The sequence below is a fragment of the Epinephelus moara genome, chromosome 23 (assembly GCF_006386435.1).
Source record: "Epinephelus moara isolate mb chromosome 23, YSFRI_EMoa_1.0, whole genome shotgun sequence".
NCBI lineage: Eukaryota > Metazoa > Chordata > Actinopteri > Perciformes > Serranidae > Epinephelus > Epinephelus moara.
Genome location: NC_065528.1, coordinates 7,979,891 through 7,999,917, shown reverse-complemented (window position 1 = coordinate 7,999,917; position 20,027 = coordinate 7,979,891). Strand labels below are relative to the sequence as shown.

The following is a 20,027-nucleotide window of genomic DNA, read 5'->3' as shown; positions in this document are numbered from 1 at the left end:
GATTCCCTGGGGGCACCGCCGGAAGTGAAGGGCGTGAGCGATCGCTGAGGCCCCTGCACTTCCGTTAGTCAAAAACTCCGGGCTGTGCCTCCAGAGGGTAAAGGAAGAAAAAAAAAAGTTTTTTTTTTTTTTTTAACCGATGGATTTCCAGATTGGACAAAGTGTGACATAGTCTATACATTATTTTTATTCTTTATCTTAAATTTTTTGCCCCCAAAACGGGTCAAATTCTGGTTCATACCCGTTAGCACTAGCAAGCTGTAAGTGGAAATATGGCTCAGTTTCTTACATCTCCACTAATTCAAAGCTATGGTGTTGTTTTTTATTGCCACTTAAGATTAAAAGAGCTACAAAAACACACTGCCTTACACATAGCATTGATATGTCATTACTATTTACACATATAGCAGACACAGAACAACATCAGCATACTTTCTGAAATATGTTTCTTTAAACTTGACAAATTAATGTACTATATTCACTTTTGTTGTTGCTCTGTTTTGGTTTCCACCAACTCCAATGAAAAATGTCTGAGGCACATTTGCCTTCCTTCCTCAGCTAACGTTAGCTGCAAACTTTTGCTATAAGCGAACTGTCAAGGCTAGCACTGTCTCTGCCCAATCCATACTTAACCCAATTTGTCTTAATGTGTGCAAAGATAGTTGGGGTCATATTGACCTCAAATGTTTACGATCAGGAAAAAGGATCTTATTAAATCTTGTTTGCAGTATGGCTCAGGTAGTGACTAATACCAAATGGTGCCAGGCAGCTTACTTATCAGAGCTTTTTTGCTAAAGGAAATGGTTGCTGTAAACAGTGAGCTTAAAGAGGTTAAAAAGGCCACACAAGGCCACAAAGTTCGGTGATAATTTTCTGTTGGTTTTGTCACTGCCAGATATGGTACATCCACATCAATCTTTGACAGTCAGATAAAAGTTTGAGTGGCCCTCACCACCCTCATTGCTCTTCCCTAATTACCTTTGATAACATTATCTTTTCACGAAGACTACATTAACGTAGATAGCAATTTCCTGACATCAGTGTGATTAGAAATTGACTTGTAAACACAAAATTCTGATTGCTTCAACCCAAAGGATGATAGGCTAATAGTTTTGTAATACTGGAGCTGAGACAAAGAGAATATCAGTTTTAGCTGCAATATTGACAGTTATTTAAGTATTGTTTTTTAGGTAGAGAGCTGCTACTATATTGTTTCATTGGTTTGTATACATAGCAAGTAATGAACTCTACTGACCCTAATCTCAATAAGCTTATGTTGAAATGTGCCTGTTTACATGGGGTATTTACAGAACTGTTCCATTTGTATTTCTAAATTAACATGTTGCAGACCAAAGAGCTCATTTGATAATTGAGGATACTCTCTTTACTGTTTGTCACAACATCTTTTCCCCATAAGAGACGTGAAACTTTTTATCTTTGTTTAAGTAAATGTATGGAGGGGAAACAAGGGTTCAACGTTCGCCAAAGAAGGAAAAGTGAGAGTAACACTTAGGGGTTAGGGTTAAACCATGTAGGGCTTAACAGCAATGCAGGGAACCAGCGATGCTGGGATATCGGGTTGTGACAGCATATTACGGCGCTGGTAGTAAGAGTCAGCTGATCAGGTTGCTGTATATGCGGATGTACAGTAAGTCCAGATCAGCAAGAAAATGGGTGAAAGGCCATTCTGTCCTCTGCACTAAGTATATTTAAAGAACTCAGATCCACCTGCATGTGTCTGTAAGCTTTTAACTATGCGAGAGGTTTCTTGGATGCATATAAGTGCTCATGAGTGTTTTATGATGTGGTATTACTTATTGTATTACGTGTCTGTGTCAAGCCCAGGCGTCTTCACTCAGCTTTAGAGGCTTTATCAGCCATGACTCTATGGAGAAAACCCCATTAAGCCGGCACTTATCATCATCATCCAACTGATGTCTCTCAGTGTTCTTTCATCTTTGAGTACATGCACTCAAATGTGACACTCAAACACTTTACCAACCATCGTCCCCACCGCCAAGTCTGCATCTTGGTGACATTGGATTTGCATGACTGGTGACAGTATCACTTATTTTTATACTGGTAACACAAGTTTCCTCTCCATTAAACTCACTTTCATATCAGCATTACATAAAAAGTGAGCTGTACGCCTCATATGACCAAATCGCATTGACAAACAGTGACAAAGCAGCCTGTTAACACTGCTGTAAGCCTCTTGTGATGGTGTTCTGTAAATATGCCAGTAGAGAGGTTTATGCAACATTTCCAGTTTATTATCGTATTCCCAGCCTCCACCTAACACCCTCACTTTCCCAAATGAGACCTCAACTAAGTGCTGGCAGAGTGCCTGTGTAGCACATTACTACGCATAGTGCGCACAACTAAAGTTCCTGACTGAAATGATTAACACTAATTTCTTTTGTCTTTTTATGCTGGTAATTCACATTAGTACAAATTAGGCTCATATTTGATCTGGTTAAGTTTTCCACATGTCATTTTCTAAAGAATAACGCCTCCTAAGTTTTTCTTTAAGTAATACTTAACCCACCAGACACATCAGGTTGGCCTGCTAGAATAATTTTCAAAGTGGTTTGATATTAAGCCAAATAATAGACCAGACCAGTATACTGAATTTTACTTTTAGGTATCACACTTGACAACAGCAAACAAGTGTCTGATTATCATGACGCACTGCATAACATCGGAGCTCTCTGTCCACACTGAATCCATTAAATATGCACTTCTGTTACATCATATAAACAAACCACGTAAATATCAGCTGTGTGCTTGAGATCAGACTGGACACGTAATCACTCTATCTTCCTACATTTGTAATCTACTTTTTAAACAAAAAAACACTGATTTATATTGTGATATTTACTGGATGTGACATACACAACACCAACAGTAAGTAGCCTAGCTTGTTGTTAGTGAGGGTCGTTTACCAGAAGCTTTCAGCTCCCAGCCAGCTGACACTGTATTTTGGGGTTTGTAGTGAAATAAGGAGGCATTGTGTAGCTAACTCCTTGATTCAGCTTAATGAATCACCCATTCCTCAACCATTGTAGTGTTTACAAAGCGAGCGACAGGAGTAAATACAACCAGGGCAACCAACAAGACAACTCAAGATGATGCTCCTCATCTTACACCACCAGTTTAAATAGTAATGGTAAAGTGAAAATGCATAATTGACACATGCAAATGATCATTCAGGTATCATATAAGTATTCCTTTAGGCACAAAGATGTGCTAAAATTTATTGAAAATGACCCTATGTGATTATGGCCTCCAAATTGGACTTCATATTTATCAGGGAAATTACTCTTTTAGGTGATTTTACCATTTTTAGAGTAATCATGAAAAAGGAAAGGGTAGAGTTAAAAGCATTACCCTGCATCCTGTGTAGTTTCTTTCCTGTGTTACTCTGAGTTCATGGAAATGACAGAGAAGGAGAGTGCAAAGGAGCCATGTTAATAATGTCCAGCAGGAGGAAGTGCAGCAGGTTTTAGGTGAGAGGTGAGGAGATGCAGGCTTATACAACACTGTGAGGCCATGAACCCTGCAGGTGGGAAGTAGAGCAGATTAAAAAGAACAAATGGCAGACTGTAAGTGTTGATCCAAATGAAGGAGGGTGAAGTGGGGAAGTGGGTGAAGGAGGGAAAAGCAAAAGGCCCCATCGCTCTTTTCTGTCTCCTCAGATCTTGTGCTGTTTGATTTCCTTAATTTAATCTTGTGTCATCGACCAAATTGTAAAAGCTGTTGAATATTTTGATGTTATATAAAGGTTTACTTTAAAAAGTGTCTCTTTTTGTGTGTTTAGGTGGCAGCAGAGTACTGTAAAGACACCACCCTGCTGCTGATGGGAGTCATCTGCCTGGCAGCCTCTATAGAGAAGTGGAACCTGCACAAACGCATCGCTCTACGCATGGTGATGATTGCAGGGGCCAAGCCTGGCATGTGAGCAGCACACATATGTTCACACAGTCACTGTACACACTAATTCCTCCTCACACTCAGATGTAGACACACACATCATTCAATGTCCCTCTCTCCTCCAGGTTGGTGCTGGGCTTCATGTGCTGCACAGTGTTTCTGTCCATGTGGCTCAGCAACACGTCCACCACAGCCATGGTGATGCCCATAGCCGAAGCTGTCCTGCAGCAGTTGATCTGCACGGGCCTGGCCGACAGCCACGACGACTCTGAAACTGCTGAGGCCCCCGAGGATGACAGCGGTGCGTCTGGCTTCGTCACTTCAGGGGGAGGTCACTGAACTATAAAAGCTTCTTTGCAAAAAACTCTGAAATTAAACAGATGTTGATAGCAATACTTGCACCAAAAACTGCATTAGATGGATAACCCAGGGGAAGTGTGGCAGAAGTTAAGCAAACTCAAAGTCAAAATCTTGATGTGTTGAGAAAATAGTTTTTGAATCCAACTGTAACAAAACAATAACACTTGTTAACTAGTCTCGCTCACCAGACGTTTCTCAAGAAAAGAAAGGTCTGGCTGGGCCGACTCTCACTTTGAGAGTGGAGAAAAAAACGCCCCGGCTGCATGTATTTCTTTCAACCAATCACAATCGTTCTGGGCGGTGCCACAGCATCCCTGCAAGATCAAACACCGCAAAATTTAGTAAAGGACGTGTTGAAAACACTTCAGGTGGCGGTTGGCTCGTTCCGCCCAATGAGAGGCTGATCTATGCAGCAAACTTCCGCCCACTCAGACTACTTGTTAACAGAAGACTTTCAGCATGTTCCAACCACAAACTGTATAAAAATAATGGATGTAGCCACTGTGACGTTACACATTGGTTTGCGTAATCTCATTTTGAAGACTTGATTTTGGCATTTTGACCATTGCAGTCTTCAACTTTTGGAGCCAGAAGTGACCATATTTGGACCAGGCCCCCAGGGGCAGCGCCAGGCTTTGAAGCCAATTTTACATAGTGGCTAAACATGGAATTATAATGTTCATGTGATGTCATGGGGCCGAAAAAAATACTTTTTCCGATAGGCTTACATTGTGCAAGAGACATCTGTAAATCAGTGGATTTTTTTTTTAAGCATCACAACCCCAACAAAATGTCTTGATGTCACTATTGGGATTTGATCCATTCAGTCCAATAACATTTGGAAAGTAGCGGAGCACTTCACTGTCATTGGCGGGTTAGCTGCTTGGCCACCATAAGTCTCTATTGTGTTTGCTCAGTAGGCCCCATGATGCAGATGATCTGGTTAATTTAGGCGCATTAAGCTTTTTGACTTTATGCACTTTCATAGGAAGGAATGGGGCCCCGCTTCCATGGCTACATCCAGATTACTGTTATACATCCATGATTTGGACAACAGGGTGGAACTAACCCTAACACTAGCTGCTTAGTTGGCACAGTTCATTTACAGTCTTTGGTTAATTGTGATAATGCTAATGCTAATGTTTGCTAGCGAAAACCATTACAACAAAATAGTACAACCAAATGTTAAACAAGATTTTTTTAGGTGACCAAAACGTTACAGTTACACTTTTATAATCTTAAAACACACTGACATAGCGGTTACACAATTATGATGAATGTTTTTGTCTGCAGCTGTTTCAGATAAAGAAGAGACCCTGGACAAAAACCAGCTAGAACTGCTCTATCGGAATGACAGGTGTGTGTATGTTCGTGTATACAAATGCTGTATGTACTCTGTGTGGAGTTAATATCACTGATTTTTCTACAATTTCCCTAATTTTCTTCTTCCCAATTGCATCTACCTGTGATGGTCAGTATGTACCACAGCTCTTGTCATTGCCATCTTAAGCTGTTGGCCTGATAGAGTGTAGTGGAGCAGCTTTTAAGCAATACCGTCTAATGCATTTGATTATCAGTAATTATAGTAACCCTAATCTTATACATCTAATGTGAAGTCTTAATTGCCTCTTATCTTCTCCCTTCAGCAACGACTGCACTAAACGGGAGCTCTCTGCACTAAGTGAGGTGAGACCTGTAAAGTCTTTATTTGTCAAGTAGACAGAGGTCAAATATCAGCAACAGAGCGACAGGAAAATCTGTTCAAGTCTTTTTCTCTGAGTCTCTTTTTCTTATTCTCAGGTACAGACTGGGGAGGCCAATGGTTTGGGTCTACAGCCAATCTCTAACCAGGCTTACATCAGACACACCAATGGACACCTGCCACAGGTGAGAAACTCACACATTATTGGAAGGTAAAGAGGTGCATGTGTGACTGTATGGTAGCTGGAAACAAGGCAGACAAACACTCCTCCTTCCCTTACTGTTATGGTCAATTCATGTCATTATTAAGTTCAATATTCTCCTCACTCACTCTCAGGTTGCGATCGAAATCCCAAATGTGAAGCGGGTGAAAGCCAGGAGAGACTCCCAGTATCCCACCAAGAGGGATCACATGATCTGCAAATGCTTGTCGCTCAGCATCACTTACGCCGCGACAATTGGTGGTCTCATCACCATCACCGGCACATCGACTAATCTCATCTTTGCTGAGCAGTTTAACAAGTAAGTACACGCACACACTCAGCATCCACCGGCCACTGACAGAATAAATATAAAATAAGCTTTAAAAACTGGAGTCAGACAGATGTTTTGGTCTGGTATTAGCTCTAGTAGACACCATCACAACTCAAGCATATTTACAGCCTGATTGATCTCTTGGCTGCAGTGCTGGTCTGACTAAAATGTTAAACTCAGTGTTTGGGGGGCTCACAGGGTCTGAGATCAAACTAATCAGCCCCTTCAGTCCTGACAGAGCCGATTTCCTCCAGCCGCAGCATTAAGCCTGGCAGAATGGCCTCCTTCATGTTGCAGCTTGTTGGACAAAGGTCGAGTTTTGATTCTGTGCATGTGTTTGTGTGGGTGTGTGCAGTAGTAGTTGTAATCTTAAAATGAAATTTCAATCAATCCAAGCAATGAATATAAAACAATCTCCCTAAATGATACCTTTTGAGTTTTGAGTCAAATAAAGTCAAATTGTGTGCAAACACGACGCACTGTACCCAACACCCTGAGTACAAAAATAGCCTGAGGTCAGCGTCTATAAGTGAGGGGCCCCTGGTAAACAAGGTTGGTGTTGGTGTGTGTTCAGGTCAGCAAGTCCAAATCCTTTTTCTGCAACAAGTCCGTGCTAGTAAGACAAGGTCAGGCGATCACATTGTTGCATGCTCAGCGAATTTCCCTGTATGTTGTGCCTTTTGTGCATTTTTTTATACACTTCTTTAGGCTTAACGTTAATCTTTGTTGATAAATATTTAGTGTGTATGCAGTGATTAAAGGGGAAGTCATACTCATTTTCAGGTTCATACTTGTATTTTGGACATGTTTACATGGTTTAACTAAAAAAAACACACTTTATTTTATTTATACTTACTTTGCTATTCACCCTCTGTTTGAAACACTGCATTTCAGCACCTGTCTGCTCTGACTCGTCAGTGTTTCTGGATCTTCTGCTTCTTAGCATCTCTGCACCATCACTGCAGCCAGGGAATGACTGTAATGAATTATATTGGCACTTTCGACTGTGAAAAATCACCAATAAAAACTTCTAAACACAACCAGACAAGTTCCAGAAGGAATATAATTCGAAATTGTGGAGAAATTCACAACATCAGCAACTAAGACCACGTTTCCCTGACGTTAGCATGTAGCTACATGTAGCAGTGTAGGCTACATTGTGTTAAAACGTTGACTATATACAGAAATCTTTCACGAGTTTGTCTTTGAAGTTAAAAAAAACATCGGAAACAGGTTGCCTTTTAAGTCATAGCTTCTTTGCCTCTATTGCTGTTGTTTCTTGGCCATCATTAGTTTACCTAATGTTGTCCTTAAAACCAATGCTACATCACTGGTTTTGTCTTATTGCGTTGGTGTGATTTTCGGTGTCACCAGGTTTTGTTTTGTGCTACTTTCAGAGTTTCTCCGTTTTCTTTCTTCCATATAAGTAGACTGTAAGTAAGTAACTGATGGCGATGGATCACAGAGGTTTATGGAAGGGATGGCAGAGTTAGTTTCTGCTGCAGACACACGATCGTCATCTCTGAATGTCACCTTTACCCTGCTTAGTGTCCATAGGGCTGAGAGCTCAGTGAAGCATGCCTTAGCAAACACACTTTTATCATCTGTATAGCTTTGAATGACACAACAGTGGGGACTAAGAGGAGCTCTGCAACAGCTTAAAGTGCACCAAAGATTAATGACCACTGCTACACTGCACAGGCAGCCGTTTGAGTTGATGGCACTGTATAATACGTTTGACTTTCGTCTGTGCAAACTTATCCGACAGTGACTTTGATGATGTGTTTTGATAACTCAGTGACCTTTTGACGCATTTCTACTGCATTGTACATTACAGCTCTACTCAGGCTGTTTTCATGCACTGTTCATATGCATATGGAAAGTACTGCACCAGATTTGGTATGTAAACCACAAATCATGAGCCAATTATTCATATATAACCTATGCAATCTGAAAGGCTGAGATCACTTTGACTGGTGTTTGTGTTCTGCGTAAAACCAAGTGAACTTTGCTGTAACGTTGGACATTTAAACATAGGAGTCTCTGGGGATTGACTCGATTCTGGAGTCAGCCTCAAGTGGCCGTTCGAGGAAATGCAGTTTTGGCACTTCGTTTTTTAGCCCTGGAGGTTTCAGCTTAGTTTTCCTGTCAGGACACCGAACAGTGATACTTACCTCTTATCAGTGTGGAGAGTCAGCTGTGTTGCTGCACAGATAAACAAATGGGAATGACAACAGCTGTCAGTCAAAGCAAACTGACCAGAGGCCAGAAGTCAAGGTAGTCCGTTGATGGGGGACAAATGTCTATTTTTAACTCGGATAAGCTCCAGTTTTTTATCAGTACAAGTGCTGTCAGCGGTTACAAGGTTCAGCCTTTAAAAGACCATGTGTAGAATTCAAACAAAAATCTATCAGATATATCAAATCAATATTTTTAAATGATTGACCCTGTTGGTGATAATTGGTGACCCTGTGCTAATGTTTGTGCTACTGTTCCTCTTAATTAAGACCACATATCCCATCAGCCCTCTTCCTCCCTGCTGCAAAGGTCATTTTTAGCTAACATTGTATAAAATAACTCTCTGTGTCTCTCTTTGTCTCTTCAGTCGCTACCCAGATGCGAAGGTGATAAACTTCGGCACATGGTTCATCTTCAGCTTCCCTATCGCCATCATCATGTTGGTGCTCACTTGGCTGTGGCTGCACTTCCTCTTCCTGGGCTGCAAGTGAGTGTGTGTGTGTCTGAGTGTGTATTTTACAGATAGTATCCTTCTGTACTGTGTGATTATGTTGGTGTGTGTATCCTACTTGCCCCCTTCTTACCAGCTGGGCAGGAGTAATGCATCTTATCATTATAGACTCACGATAATCCTTCTGTCTGTCTACCATTGAGCCATGGCGCCTTTACGTGACCTGTGGCTGAACATTCGAAAAAACAGTGTGTCAGGTTGCCATGTGGTTCATGTTCTTGTGTGTGTGTTCAGCTTCAGGGAAACATGCTCTTTGAGTAAGAAACGCAAAACAAGGAGAGAGATGCTGTCAGAGATCAGGATCCAGGAAGAGTACGGCAAACTGGGACCCATCAGGTGTGTACATGTGTCAGTGTGTGTGTGTGTGTGTGTGTGTCTGGTTTCTCTGTCCTAGTGTGTACATGTGTATATCTTACTCACACATCCAGACGTGACATTGTGGCACAAGTAGGGTATCACTCATGTAATTGTTGCTCATATGCTTTTGTGGTTTCTGTGTGTGTGTGTCCCAGTTACCCAGAGGTGGTGACCGGTGTTTTCTTCATCCTGATGACTCTGCTGTGGTTCACCAGAGAGCCTGGCTTCGTGCCCGGCTGGACGTCTCTCTTTGAGAAGTAAGTGCCCATAATATTGCCACACACCTTAATAGGTGTTGTTATCACTAACAGATGTTAGTGATCATACACATACTCATGCACAGTAAGAGATGCACAGACACTTTAACTATGCACATTGAATCAGCACCTTAACACTGACAACTAGATGAATAGGATTCTCCTTCTGTATCTATTATGTCTGTGTTAAATCTGTGTTTCTTTTGCCCCCCTCAGGAAAGGCTACAGGACCGATGCGACAGTATCTGTCCTTCTGGGCTTCCTGCTCTTCCTCATCCCTGCCAGGCGACCCTTCTCATCCTCCAGCTGTAGGAACCCAGGTCAGGACCATACACTTGACCAACTGGCAGTTTTTGATAAAGCTCTACTACGTTTGGTTTGTCTTTTTGGGGCACCAGACATGTCGGGTTAACATATCGGACAATGTTAAGAGGGACAGCGAAGATGTTCAGCACTACAAATCAACTTTAGTCACAAATCATATATTTACTATGGTGGTCCAGACACCACAAAATGGGCTATTCTATTCACCTCGTACACAAAGAAGCTTTAGTCAAACAATAGAAATAAGATGTATACCTACCACAGATTAAAAAAACCTTTAATATTCTTGTAATCATGAAGTTTGTGACAAAGATAGACAATCTTGCTGTAAACAGCTGTTGTTTCAACAGGCCCCTGTCTGTGTTACCAGCCTGTGCAGGTTGATTTATAGCCTGTTTGCCACAAGTTCAGTGGGTCAGAGAAACCTCTTCTTTAGCAGAAAAACAGTCCACTGGTGTTTTCCACAGCTGTGCAACACTTTGAAAAACACTGGAAAAGTCTGACAGTCCATAAACTTCTAAACACCATAACATATTAGAGACGCAGACATAGTTCAGGCTTGCAAACAGCTGCAGGCCATGTGTCTGTAGGAAGTTAAAGACACAAGGAGGTAAACAAAATGTCAAGTAACAGGATATTTTACTTGTATTTACTACAGCAAAAAAATGTTTATTTATTGCGTCCTTAATTTTTTTAAGTCCTCAGTTCTTTCCTGAAAGAAACTCTGTCAATAATTAATAATATGTATAATAATTAATAATAATAATTAATATGAATTGCTAACACAAGCTAGACGCAATACTGTTTTCAAACAGTAACTGGCAATTTGCTGCATAATAGACCTATAACTTGGAGCTCTTCTTTCAAGACAGTTGTGATTTTCCCTGTTTTCTCTGTTTCTCAGAAACCATTCAGAAATTCCCTGTCAGTAAAGTGTTAGTAAAAATGTCTTTATCATACATGTACACCACAGTACAGTAAAATATGCTAAATTTCAGTCATTACCAAAAAAAATAAATAAATACAAAACTTACCATTCCAGCTGTATTGACCTATTTTCTGTGGTTTTGAACCATCAGATGATGAATCAGAGTCTGACCCGCTGGCTCCCATGATCACCTGGAAAGACTTCCAGAGACTGATGCCGTGGGAGATTGTCATCCTGGTGGGAGGAGGCTACGCACTGGCTGCTGGTTGCAAGGCATGATACATGTGTTTGTGTTTGTTGCTGTATTACAGCTATGTTAAGGGTCAGGAGCCAGAAGATCAGGGGAGCTTCTAGATGGGAATTTCAGTTGATCTGATATTAATGTCCACCAGGAGCTCTAATCTGTCACTGTCTGTCTGCAGCACCTTGATTGTAGCATGAGTATTCGAGACTAATTGTACCCTTTGAGGATGCTCACGGGTGTTTTGTTCGTATGTGTGTGTGTTTGCAGGTGTCAGGCCTGTCAGTGTGGATCGGCAGACAGCTGGAGCCCATGAGTGGTCTTCCTCCATGGGCCGTCACCCTGCTGGCCTGCCTGCTGGTGTCAGCGGTCACAGAGTTTGCCTCCAACCCAGCAACTCTCACTGTCTTCCTGCCCATTTTATCGGCGCTGGTACGACACACACTACCCTCTACATGCTTACTCTCAGTATCTGGTCCTTTGATACCTAGCAATGTGTGCAAACAAGATGGAGAATGTGCTGAGTTTAAGCTCAGGGTTTGGAAGGGTCTGCATGGGGGCAGTACCCATAGCGATGCTCTTATAGTGCTTCTTCGAAGCCCTGTATGTGCAGATGAACCAAAGAGGGGACAAGCACTGGCAAAAATTAAGATTTGTGTGTTTAGATAAAGCACTGATAAAGCAGGTACTTTACGTGAATATTCCTTTGTGATTCTGGTGGTTACATCATGGTTGACCAGTGTTGTTGCCGTGGTTGCAACTTGTCAATTGATGGCACCAACCTGTCACACAATGCCCTTAATTATGCTTAAGTTTAAGCCTAAATATTATTGAAATGTACAGTTGTTATGAATGTTGAAATTAGCTACAGAGACCCAAACTGTTTTTTGTACCAGGCTGTAAACATGTTTATTTATGCTGTAAAGTTTGACATTTCAGTGTCGAGATCTATGGGGATTGACTCGCTTTTGGAGCCAGCTCCAAGTGGCCATTTGGGGAACTGCAGTTTTTGGCATTTCCGTGTTAGCTCCATTTTTTTGCTGCTTGACTGAAACTGAAATGACAATGACTTTTTGGAGTCACTGCCATTTGCCCAGGCAGCCACACAGTGATGACAAGACTCCATGAAATAGTTTGGTACATTTTTTATACTTCAGTTATTGCAAAGAGTAAACAAACAAAATTGAATTGTTCATCAGAACCAGGCTAGCTGTTTTCCCCCACTTTCAGTCTTAAACATTTTCTGGTTGCAGAGTCATATTTGACAGACAGCTATGCAAGCTGGGACAATGTTCTCATCCACTGTACCTCTCAGTAACAGAGGGAATAAGCAATTTCATAAAATTTTAAACAACTTCTTCAATAGACTTAAAATACCGTCTCTAATTTTCTTTTCAAAGAGTTGTTTTAGCTTCATCTGAGACTTACTCTGTTAATGCTCATGTTTCCTCATCATAAGTTACTATTTTGCAATAACAGCATCACTTGGACTTTGCTTCCCCCATGTGGATACTTGTTTTTTTCTCTCAGATTGCTCACAGGGAGAGTTAATATCATGTGCGTGTGCTGGCAGGGAGCATTAATAACCCACACCCACACTGTTAGTGTGGTGCACCTCGTTCTGAGAATGTAAACAGGCTGATTAAAGCAGTTTTTTTTTTACCAGTCATTGACCTCTGACTTCTCCCCTGTTCCTGCACTCTCCATTTATCTCCCTCTTCATCTTCTTTTCCTTTCTTTCTGTCTCTCTCTCTTTTCACCCCCTTTGTTCTTTTTCACTCACGTTCCTCCTTCCAGTCAGAGACTCTGCGCATCAACCCCCTCCACACGTTGATCCCGTCCACCATGTGCGTGTCATTCGGGGTCATGCTTCCAGTGGGGAACCCCCCCAACGCCATCGTCTTCAGTTACGGCCACGTGAAGATCAGCGACATGGTACAACCCACACACACACACACACACGCACACAGTCACATGCTCTCTCTGCACCTGCAATATCAAACGGATCAAGAGAACACTGTGCCAAAGTTTTTTTATGTAATCAGTGGGATAAAACTTTTCATTCTTAACTCTTGCCGACCTCAATTCTGATATTTATTTTCAAACAAAACAATGCTCACGACGACACATTTGTTAACATCTAACCATTTTGTTTTTCATCTCCTTTCCCTCTCCTCCAGGTGAAAGCAGGGTTTGGGGTGAACCTGATCGGTGTGGCAGTGGTGATGTTGGCCATCACCACATGGGGGGTTCCTCTCTTCAACCTGACTGAGTTCCCAGCTTGGGCGGAGGCCAGGAACATCACCGGTATTTTATAACCACCGCTGGGTTCGGGGATGAGTCAATAAAAGACAGAAAGAGATGGGGCAATGTTTCAATAAAGAAAGACAAGAAAATGACGTCAAGGGGACGGTCTGGGTCAGAGTTCAGCCCTTTCTTAGATGGATCAAACTGGACCTGGAAGGTTGAAGAGAAGGAGGAGAAGAAGAGGAGAGCGAAAAACCATTACCTGTTGCGTAGATGTAATAATTAGAATTATATGTTATTGGCCACATGGGGGCATCACAAGGAATGCAGAATGGCCACTGCGTGGGGCTCCGACCTCCAGCAAAAACTTTTTTTATTGTAACTCCATTAACAAAGTTTGATGGAGATTCTGTTTTCACTGAATCACTGGGGATAGTTCCAAGAGCTACAAACATATTTGTGGTGATCAGGAAACTGATATTTTGTTTTTTTGATTCATAATAGAAACAATAAGTGTTTTCAGAACCACATTATGCCCTGTCCTGTGGATTAGTTGATATTTAGATAGAAATAAGCTATATAGCCATCGCAGATAAGCCTCTTTTTTACTGCATGCTTGCTAAACTTCTGCTGCACTTATTGCTCTTTAACCAGAGCACGTACATTAACACGGTGGGCTGGTGACGAGTTTGCTGAGAGAATTTAAAATATTGTTTTGATATATCACTTTGGCTAAACTGTCCAGTGTAAAAGAGACAGCTGATCGCTGTATTAAAGCAATATAAATGCACGAAAAGAGGCTTCTGCTATGGCTGATGATGTACTGTATACATAGAAATACTTGCTGTCAAGCCTTTCACATGTACCCAGTGTCTTATGATATATCTAATATGATCTCTTATTGCAGAGGTAAAAACATACCTGTATTTAGGAGGAAACTGAAAGCTTATGCACTGTCCATGCATGTTGTTAGCAGCTGCCGGCATTCATTTAAAAATCTTGGCTTCTTAAAGAAATACTTCACCCCCCCAAATGATGATTTGTACATCAGTGACTCAATCCAAGTTATGTTGAATTTCTGAAGAGAGCATTTTTTTTCTCGTATGCTTCCACGGTGAATGAAGAATCTAAAATTTAAGCCAAAGGCTGCGTTTAACAAGAGCGTATCTATAGCAAACAATTTGTAACCCTTTAAACCACCAAAATTACCAAAATAGCCAACTAACTGATCAAGTCAGTGAAAGATCAGCAGCTCCTGTGTTCTGCGAAGAAAAATTACATTTTTTTTCAATGGAGTCTGGTTTTGGCTTTGTCTGTTTGGGAAGTACTGAGCATACGACTGGATAAATAGACTTGAAATGTACTACACTAGTTTGTAAATAGATGTTTTAACATAGTTTTGCTGTTGTTAAACGTGGACCCCTATTACTTCAATTCATCAAGAATTTTGACAATGTTTGGATTCTTCATAAACCATGGAGGCATGCAAGGAAAACAAAGTTTTCCTCATGAATTCAATATAACACAGGGTGAGTGACTGATATACAAATGGTCATTTAGGAGTCGAAGTCCTCCTTTAATGATGTCTTAACCAAAGTTTCTGAAGCTGATTTTGTGCTCCATCATACTGTGAACAAGCATCTCGCAGTACCACTAGTGCCTTTACCCTATTATTGCCTGTCATATTACACTTTTAGCTTGACTGTCCATGTGGGAATCAGACCTCCAACCCTGACAGTGTTAACTTGCTGTAAGTTGCTGTAATCTCAGAGCAGTGCAGGAGCAGCTCACTACCGCCCTCCTTAAATGATGGACAGCAGGAGTGTAATTGCTTTTTACTGTGCTGTTTCTCAGACATACGCTTTTACTTGATACCATTTCAATGTTAAGAATGTAAGCTGTACTGTATTTAAGGTATAGACAGTCCTGTGTTGGTTGATTAATCATACCACCTTTCTTTGTAGCTTTTCCTTTTGTTGAAATTTGGAAGGAGACTTGAAAGGTTAGACACTGTACTGTGCTAGGTGCTCAACTTAATTACTTCTTTGCCTTAAGCTTGTTGGTCAGATGCTGTTGTTGTTTTTTTGTTGTTGTTTTTTTGTCATATTGAATACATCTGTAGACTTCATAATCAGATTACTAAGGTCCAGACTTGTGCCAATATAATCTTGAAAGTAATTTCTGTTCAGCAGGTAGAAAACACCTTCATCAAGGAATAATAGCTACTGTAATTATCACATAAACATGTATGTTTCATGAAGTGTGTTACATGAGCATGTAAAGCAACAGGATCACCATGTTTGGTCTTTATTGTGGTCACCCAGGAGGTGTGACATTTCTCCTGGTGCGTGAAAAAAGAGATTTGGAAGGCTGCAACGTCCCTCCAAGTCCTGAGTTATTGTCGAATGCAACATCCAAAGCCTTTAAAGCAGAGAGAACGGAGAGTAAGGTAGCACAGGGTCGTATGGTACAATTGTTTGTTCAATCAACTGTCAAATCACAGTAACTGTTGTCTGGTGGTGAAAAGGTTTGCACACAGCATTCACTGTACTGTGTGAATAATATAAAAGATATGCTTTATATTTTTACACAAATTTTCAATGCAATTTGTGGCTTTTTTATATATATATATATATATATATCACTGCATTCTAAGTTTAGGTTCTAGTGTGGGCAGAATCAAGACTTTTATTTTGTAATTTATTCAGTTCTACTGAAGGTTTCATACATCTTGATGGTGTTGCCGCAGTGACCTTTGACCCAGGGGCCACACTCCTCTGTAAATACATACAGATTTGTAATATAAAGATTACATGCCTTTGCCTGTTTCCAAATGAGCTGTAATATTCCTAAAATATGTGTTGTACCTTGATGTCTCATCAGACAAAAACTAGAGTTAGGATGATACATTATACATGCACAAGAATAAAACCACTAAAACAACTGAATGTATTTATTATTTTATTTATCTACACACACCATCACAAATCAGCCACACTTTGAGTTTTTGACTAATGAGGCACTGTCCTGGAATTAGCAATCAGTAGAGCAGCATTTATCTAATCACACTAGTATAATTTAATTGATCGGAACCCTTGACTTTGACCCAAACACCAAGCAAAGGAAGAACACTGCTGTGTTCGGCACACAGAATACAATGGCTGCTAACAGATATGATGAGGAGGTGATAAAAACCCAATCGCAGACAATTCATCTTGTACAGTGGTAGGATGAGTGTTGATATAGACGCAGTATGTATGGATTCGTATATGGGTTGAACTGATCATGAGTATTACAACATCATTTAGAACGTCACAAGGAACAATAGTACAGTCCGTCCACAGTGACATTACGTGTAATATCCAGGTGAAATCTAACTGACTGTTTTGTCATTTTGATTTCCTTTGTTATCCAACATATCAGACCAGCTGGACCAATAGAGGCAATAGAGGGAAGCTCAAGTCACTTTCAAAAAGAGCTGCTAACATGGATGATTTCTTCTTTTATCTCTGTAGAAATAAATAAAGGTGAAGTTCAGGTCCACAATAAAGTTAGGAAACTCCTCTCCAAGTCCCGCTCCTCTTGCCCTGGTCTGAATAAGGCTGAAAGTCAGTCTGCAGATTCGGACAGGCTGCAGTCCAGTGGTTAGGAAGGTTGCTTGGGGCCTTCGGCAGGTGTGAAGCCTTCTGTCTCCATCTTCGCTTTGTATTTCAAGAAGTCTCTCCTCTTGGTGAAATATTTCACCTGCCAGGGAAAATGCAAAAGATAAGCACTCTGCAGTATAGCTTTTCATCACCTGAGCAAAGTGCGCTTTCTCGAATGATGAGAGTTGAGGACCATTCCAATTTCTTAAGTAATACCTTCAAAGATTGTTAATTAACTTATATTGTGATTCTGAAACACTGCTTACAGTTCATCCTTTCTATCATCAGACCACAGACCTCACTGATCACAAAGCTATAAAAGAAGGGATCATTTACCCACTGAGCAGGGCAATTTGCCTCAAACTCGCCCTGGAACATCTGGCAAGGAGCAGCTTGATCATTGTTGTCATCCAGACATTTCCACAGCTTGTCCCTGGCGTCCCAGCAGGCCTTTCTTTCTGCTGAGTTTGGAGCTGCCATCACTGCTTGACCCTGGGAGAGATGTATGATAAGTAAGATGAGTAAGTTAACAGGAACTAATGTGGCTCCTGTTGTGTGTAGGATAAACTGTTGACATATATTATGAACAACTAGGCACCTACAAAAATTAATTTCTCAATATAGTCCATCAATAGCTGTAATACTTAAACGTTATGCAGTGTGTTCACTGGTCCTCGTCATGTAATGTCCCTCACTACTTTATTTATGTTTACGCTGTCAATTTACATCCATACATCAGCCTCAAAACACCAAATATCTTATATCGATCGACATGACACCACTGCACCATGTTTACTTTGATATTAGGCTACAAATAATCAAATTTCAATCGCTCAAAAGTATCACTAAGCTAATACAAAGGTAAGCTGAGACCGCTCATATAAACTCACCACTCACCGAAATAAACGCTAAAACCTCCAAGATTATCTCTTTGTTCCAACCACCGCTGCTGTTTGCTTCTGTCACTCCATAAAAGCCCGAAAAACAGAATAATATAGCTCCTAAATGACAAACACGGGACTTATTTAACGTGTTCAGGTGTTACTGAGTAAAGTGAAGGACGCGCTGAGCAGCACTTCCTCGTCGCCTCGTGATGACGTCAGGACGTGTTTAACAAATTACACCAGGTGATGGCGCAGTTCGTTAAGAAATTCAAACTTAGGTGACATGTTTGAAAGTTTTTAACACTATTTGTGGATATACTAAGCTGAATAATTTAAGGTAAATAAACTAGTATTTCTCCAGTCGACGTCTTTAAAAATAATGTGGCGTTTTATGTCATGTGTGTGGCGTATACTAGACTCCACAGGCTGCCGTGATAAAAGGATGCAACAGGTGAGAGGGAGTGATTGATTAGCTAATGTAGCATCCTTTTGTAGCCTAGCTAATAGTTTTGTTGTGTGTCTCATTCACTATATTTCATCAATGCAACAGTATTCAGCGTTTTACACTGCCGATGTTGTTTTTGCTGTTAAAATGTCGTCTTAGCAGAAGTAACGTTGTTGGTATACTAACTTACAAAATGTCCAAAAATGTTCCATAAAGGGTCACAGTGAAGTAAACCAATAGTCTGAATGTGGCAAACAATTAGGTTTTGTTGTTGTAATTATTAGTTACATAGCTTGGTGTAGAAGTAAAACCTTTTTTCCTGGCTGTCTTTATTCTGCACAAATTAGCCTAATTTACATAAACAGATGCATGGACAACAGAAAATAAATCACAAAATAGAATTACATAAACTAATAAAAAAGCCAAAAGAATAACACATTTACATTCTATAATGCCTGAGTTTTTCTTACATGCAACGTATTATCATCATTTAATAACCTGAAGATGTTAATGGCTATTTTGTTCTCAACATTTGACAACATGATGCTATATTGTAAATGCTAGTGCTAATTTGACTTAACTTGAAGTTACTAAAATACTCTGCAGTACAGGAGGGTTGGCAATGCCGGATGTGGCACATTTGACACCCTATATGTCTGTATACCCACACTGGTTTTATTACTATACTACAGTACAAGAGCTAATGAGAAATAAACTTAACTAACAATAATAATACATAATTTAATTAATTAATAATTTCATTGCAGATCTTGTGTTCTTATTGTTTTGGTGCTGTGCCCTTGATAGTTTTTGCCTTTCTGTTTTTTTTTTTTGTTTTTTTTTGAATGTTTAAAAAAAGAAAGATAACATGTTGTCATGAGGCAGTATTTGCAAAAAATAAATAAATAAAAACATATCCCATTTATTATTCACCCTTTGTGCACTGACAAGGTTATGGATGAACTGGCTTTATAATAGATGACTGACAATTCTTACCTTCACTCAAACTTTCTTATGCCAGACTGTGTGGTGTGTGACTGTGGTGACTATCACATGTATCCAGCCTAAACAAACTTGGATTGCAGATATGTGCCGCCATTGAAAGGGTGTGTTGTGTGCATGCTAATGACTACAGATAAGCCAGGGACAAGGATACTCAGGAAACATAGTCTTATTGGTTGCTGCAAACCTTAGTGGTTGGAACCAAAGTGCCAAAAAAATTCTAGCTAAGTAACAAAAGGATGAAAATCGAGAAGGTTGCTATAACAAAGCCTACTTCTGTTCAATTCAACAAGAAGTGAATAAAAATTACTAGCTATTTTGTCAACGTGGAATCCCTGGCCTCTGACAGTTAAATTTACCTCTAGCAATGACGATCCTGATGTTCCATGGTTTGATTAAATTTTCACCACAGTCCTCAGAA

The 20,027-nt window shown here is 40.4% G+C and overlaps 2 protein-coding genes across 3 annotated transcripts in view; one reads left to right on the top strand and one right to left on the bottom strand.

The window, feature by feature from the left end:
- The window catches only part of slc13a4 (solute carrier family 13 member 4), a 25,596-nt gene extending 9,131 nt beyond the window's left edge, over window positions 1-16,465 (top strand). Inside the window, exons 3-16 of one of the 2 annotated variants that reach the window (XM_050036197.1) lie at window positions 3,821-3,957; window positions 4,059-4,234; window positions 5,587-5,650; window positions 5,940-5,979; window positions 6,094-6,180; window positions 6,332-6,516; window positions 9,134-9,253; window positions 9,512-9,613; window positions 9,790-9,891; window positions 10,108-10,211; window positions 11,295-11,416; window positions 11,655-11,816; window positions 13,182-13,319; window positions 13,565-16,465. In XM_050036197.1, the coding sequence (XP_049892154.1) occupies window positions 3,821-3,957; window positions 4,059-4,234; window positions 5,587-5,650; window positions 5,940-5,979; window positions 6,094-6,180; window positions 6,332-6,516; window positions 9,134-9,253; window positions 9,512-9,613; window positions 9,790-9,891; window positions 10,108-10,211; window positions 11,295-11,416; window positions 11,655-11,816; window positions 13,182-13,319; window positions 13,565-13,702 (1,677 nt within the window). In that variant the 3' untranslated portion in view covers window positions 13,703-16,465. Of the gene's footprint in view, window positions 1-3,820; window positions 3,958-4,058; window positions 4,265-5,586; window positions 5,651-5,939; window positions 5,980-6,093; window positions 6,181-6,331; window positions 6,517-9,133; window positions 9,254-9,511; window positions 9,614-9,789; window positions 9,892-10,107; window positions 10,212-11,294; window positions 11,417-11,654; window positions 11,817-13,181; window positions 13,320-13,564 lie in introns of both variants that reach the window. The other variant, XM_050036196.1, reaches the window with a different exon arrangement.
- A 114-nt stretch (window positions 16,466-16,579) lies between these two features.
- LOC126384861 (cytochrome c oxidase assembly factor 6 homolog) lies at window positions 16,580-18,370 on the bottom strand. Its single transcript, XM_050036216.1, has 3 exons — window positions 18,173-18,370; window positions 17,612-17,767; window positions 16,580-17,375 (listed from the first exon to the last, which is right to left on the bottom strand). Exons 2-3 carry the CDS (start codon window positions 17,753-17,755, stop codon window positions 17,277-17,279), a joined length of 243 nt encoding a protein of 80 aa, XP_049892173.1. The 5' UTR covers window positions 17,756-17,767; window positions 18,173-18,370; the 3' UTR covers window positions 16,580-17,276.
- Between the last annotated feature and the right edge of the window lie 1,657 nt (window positions 18,371-20,027).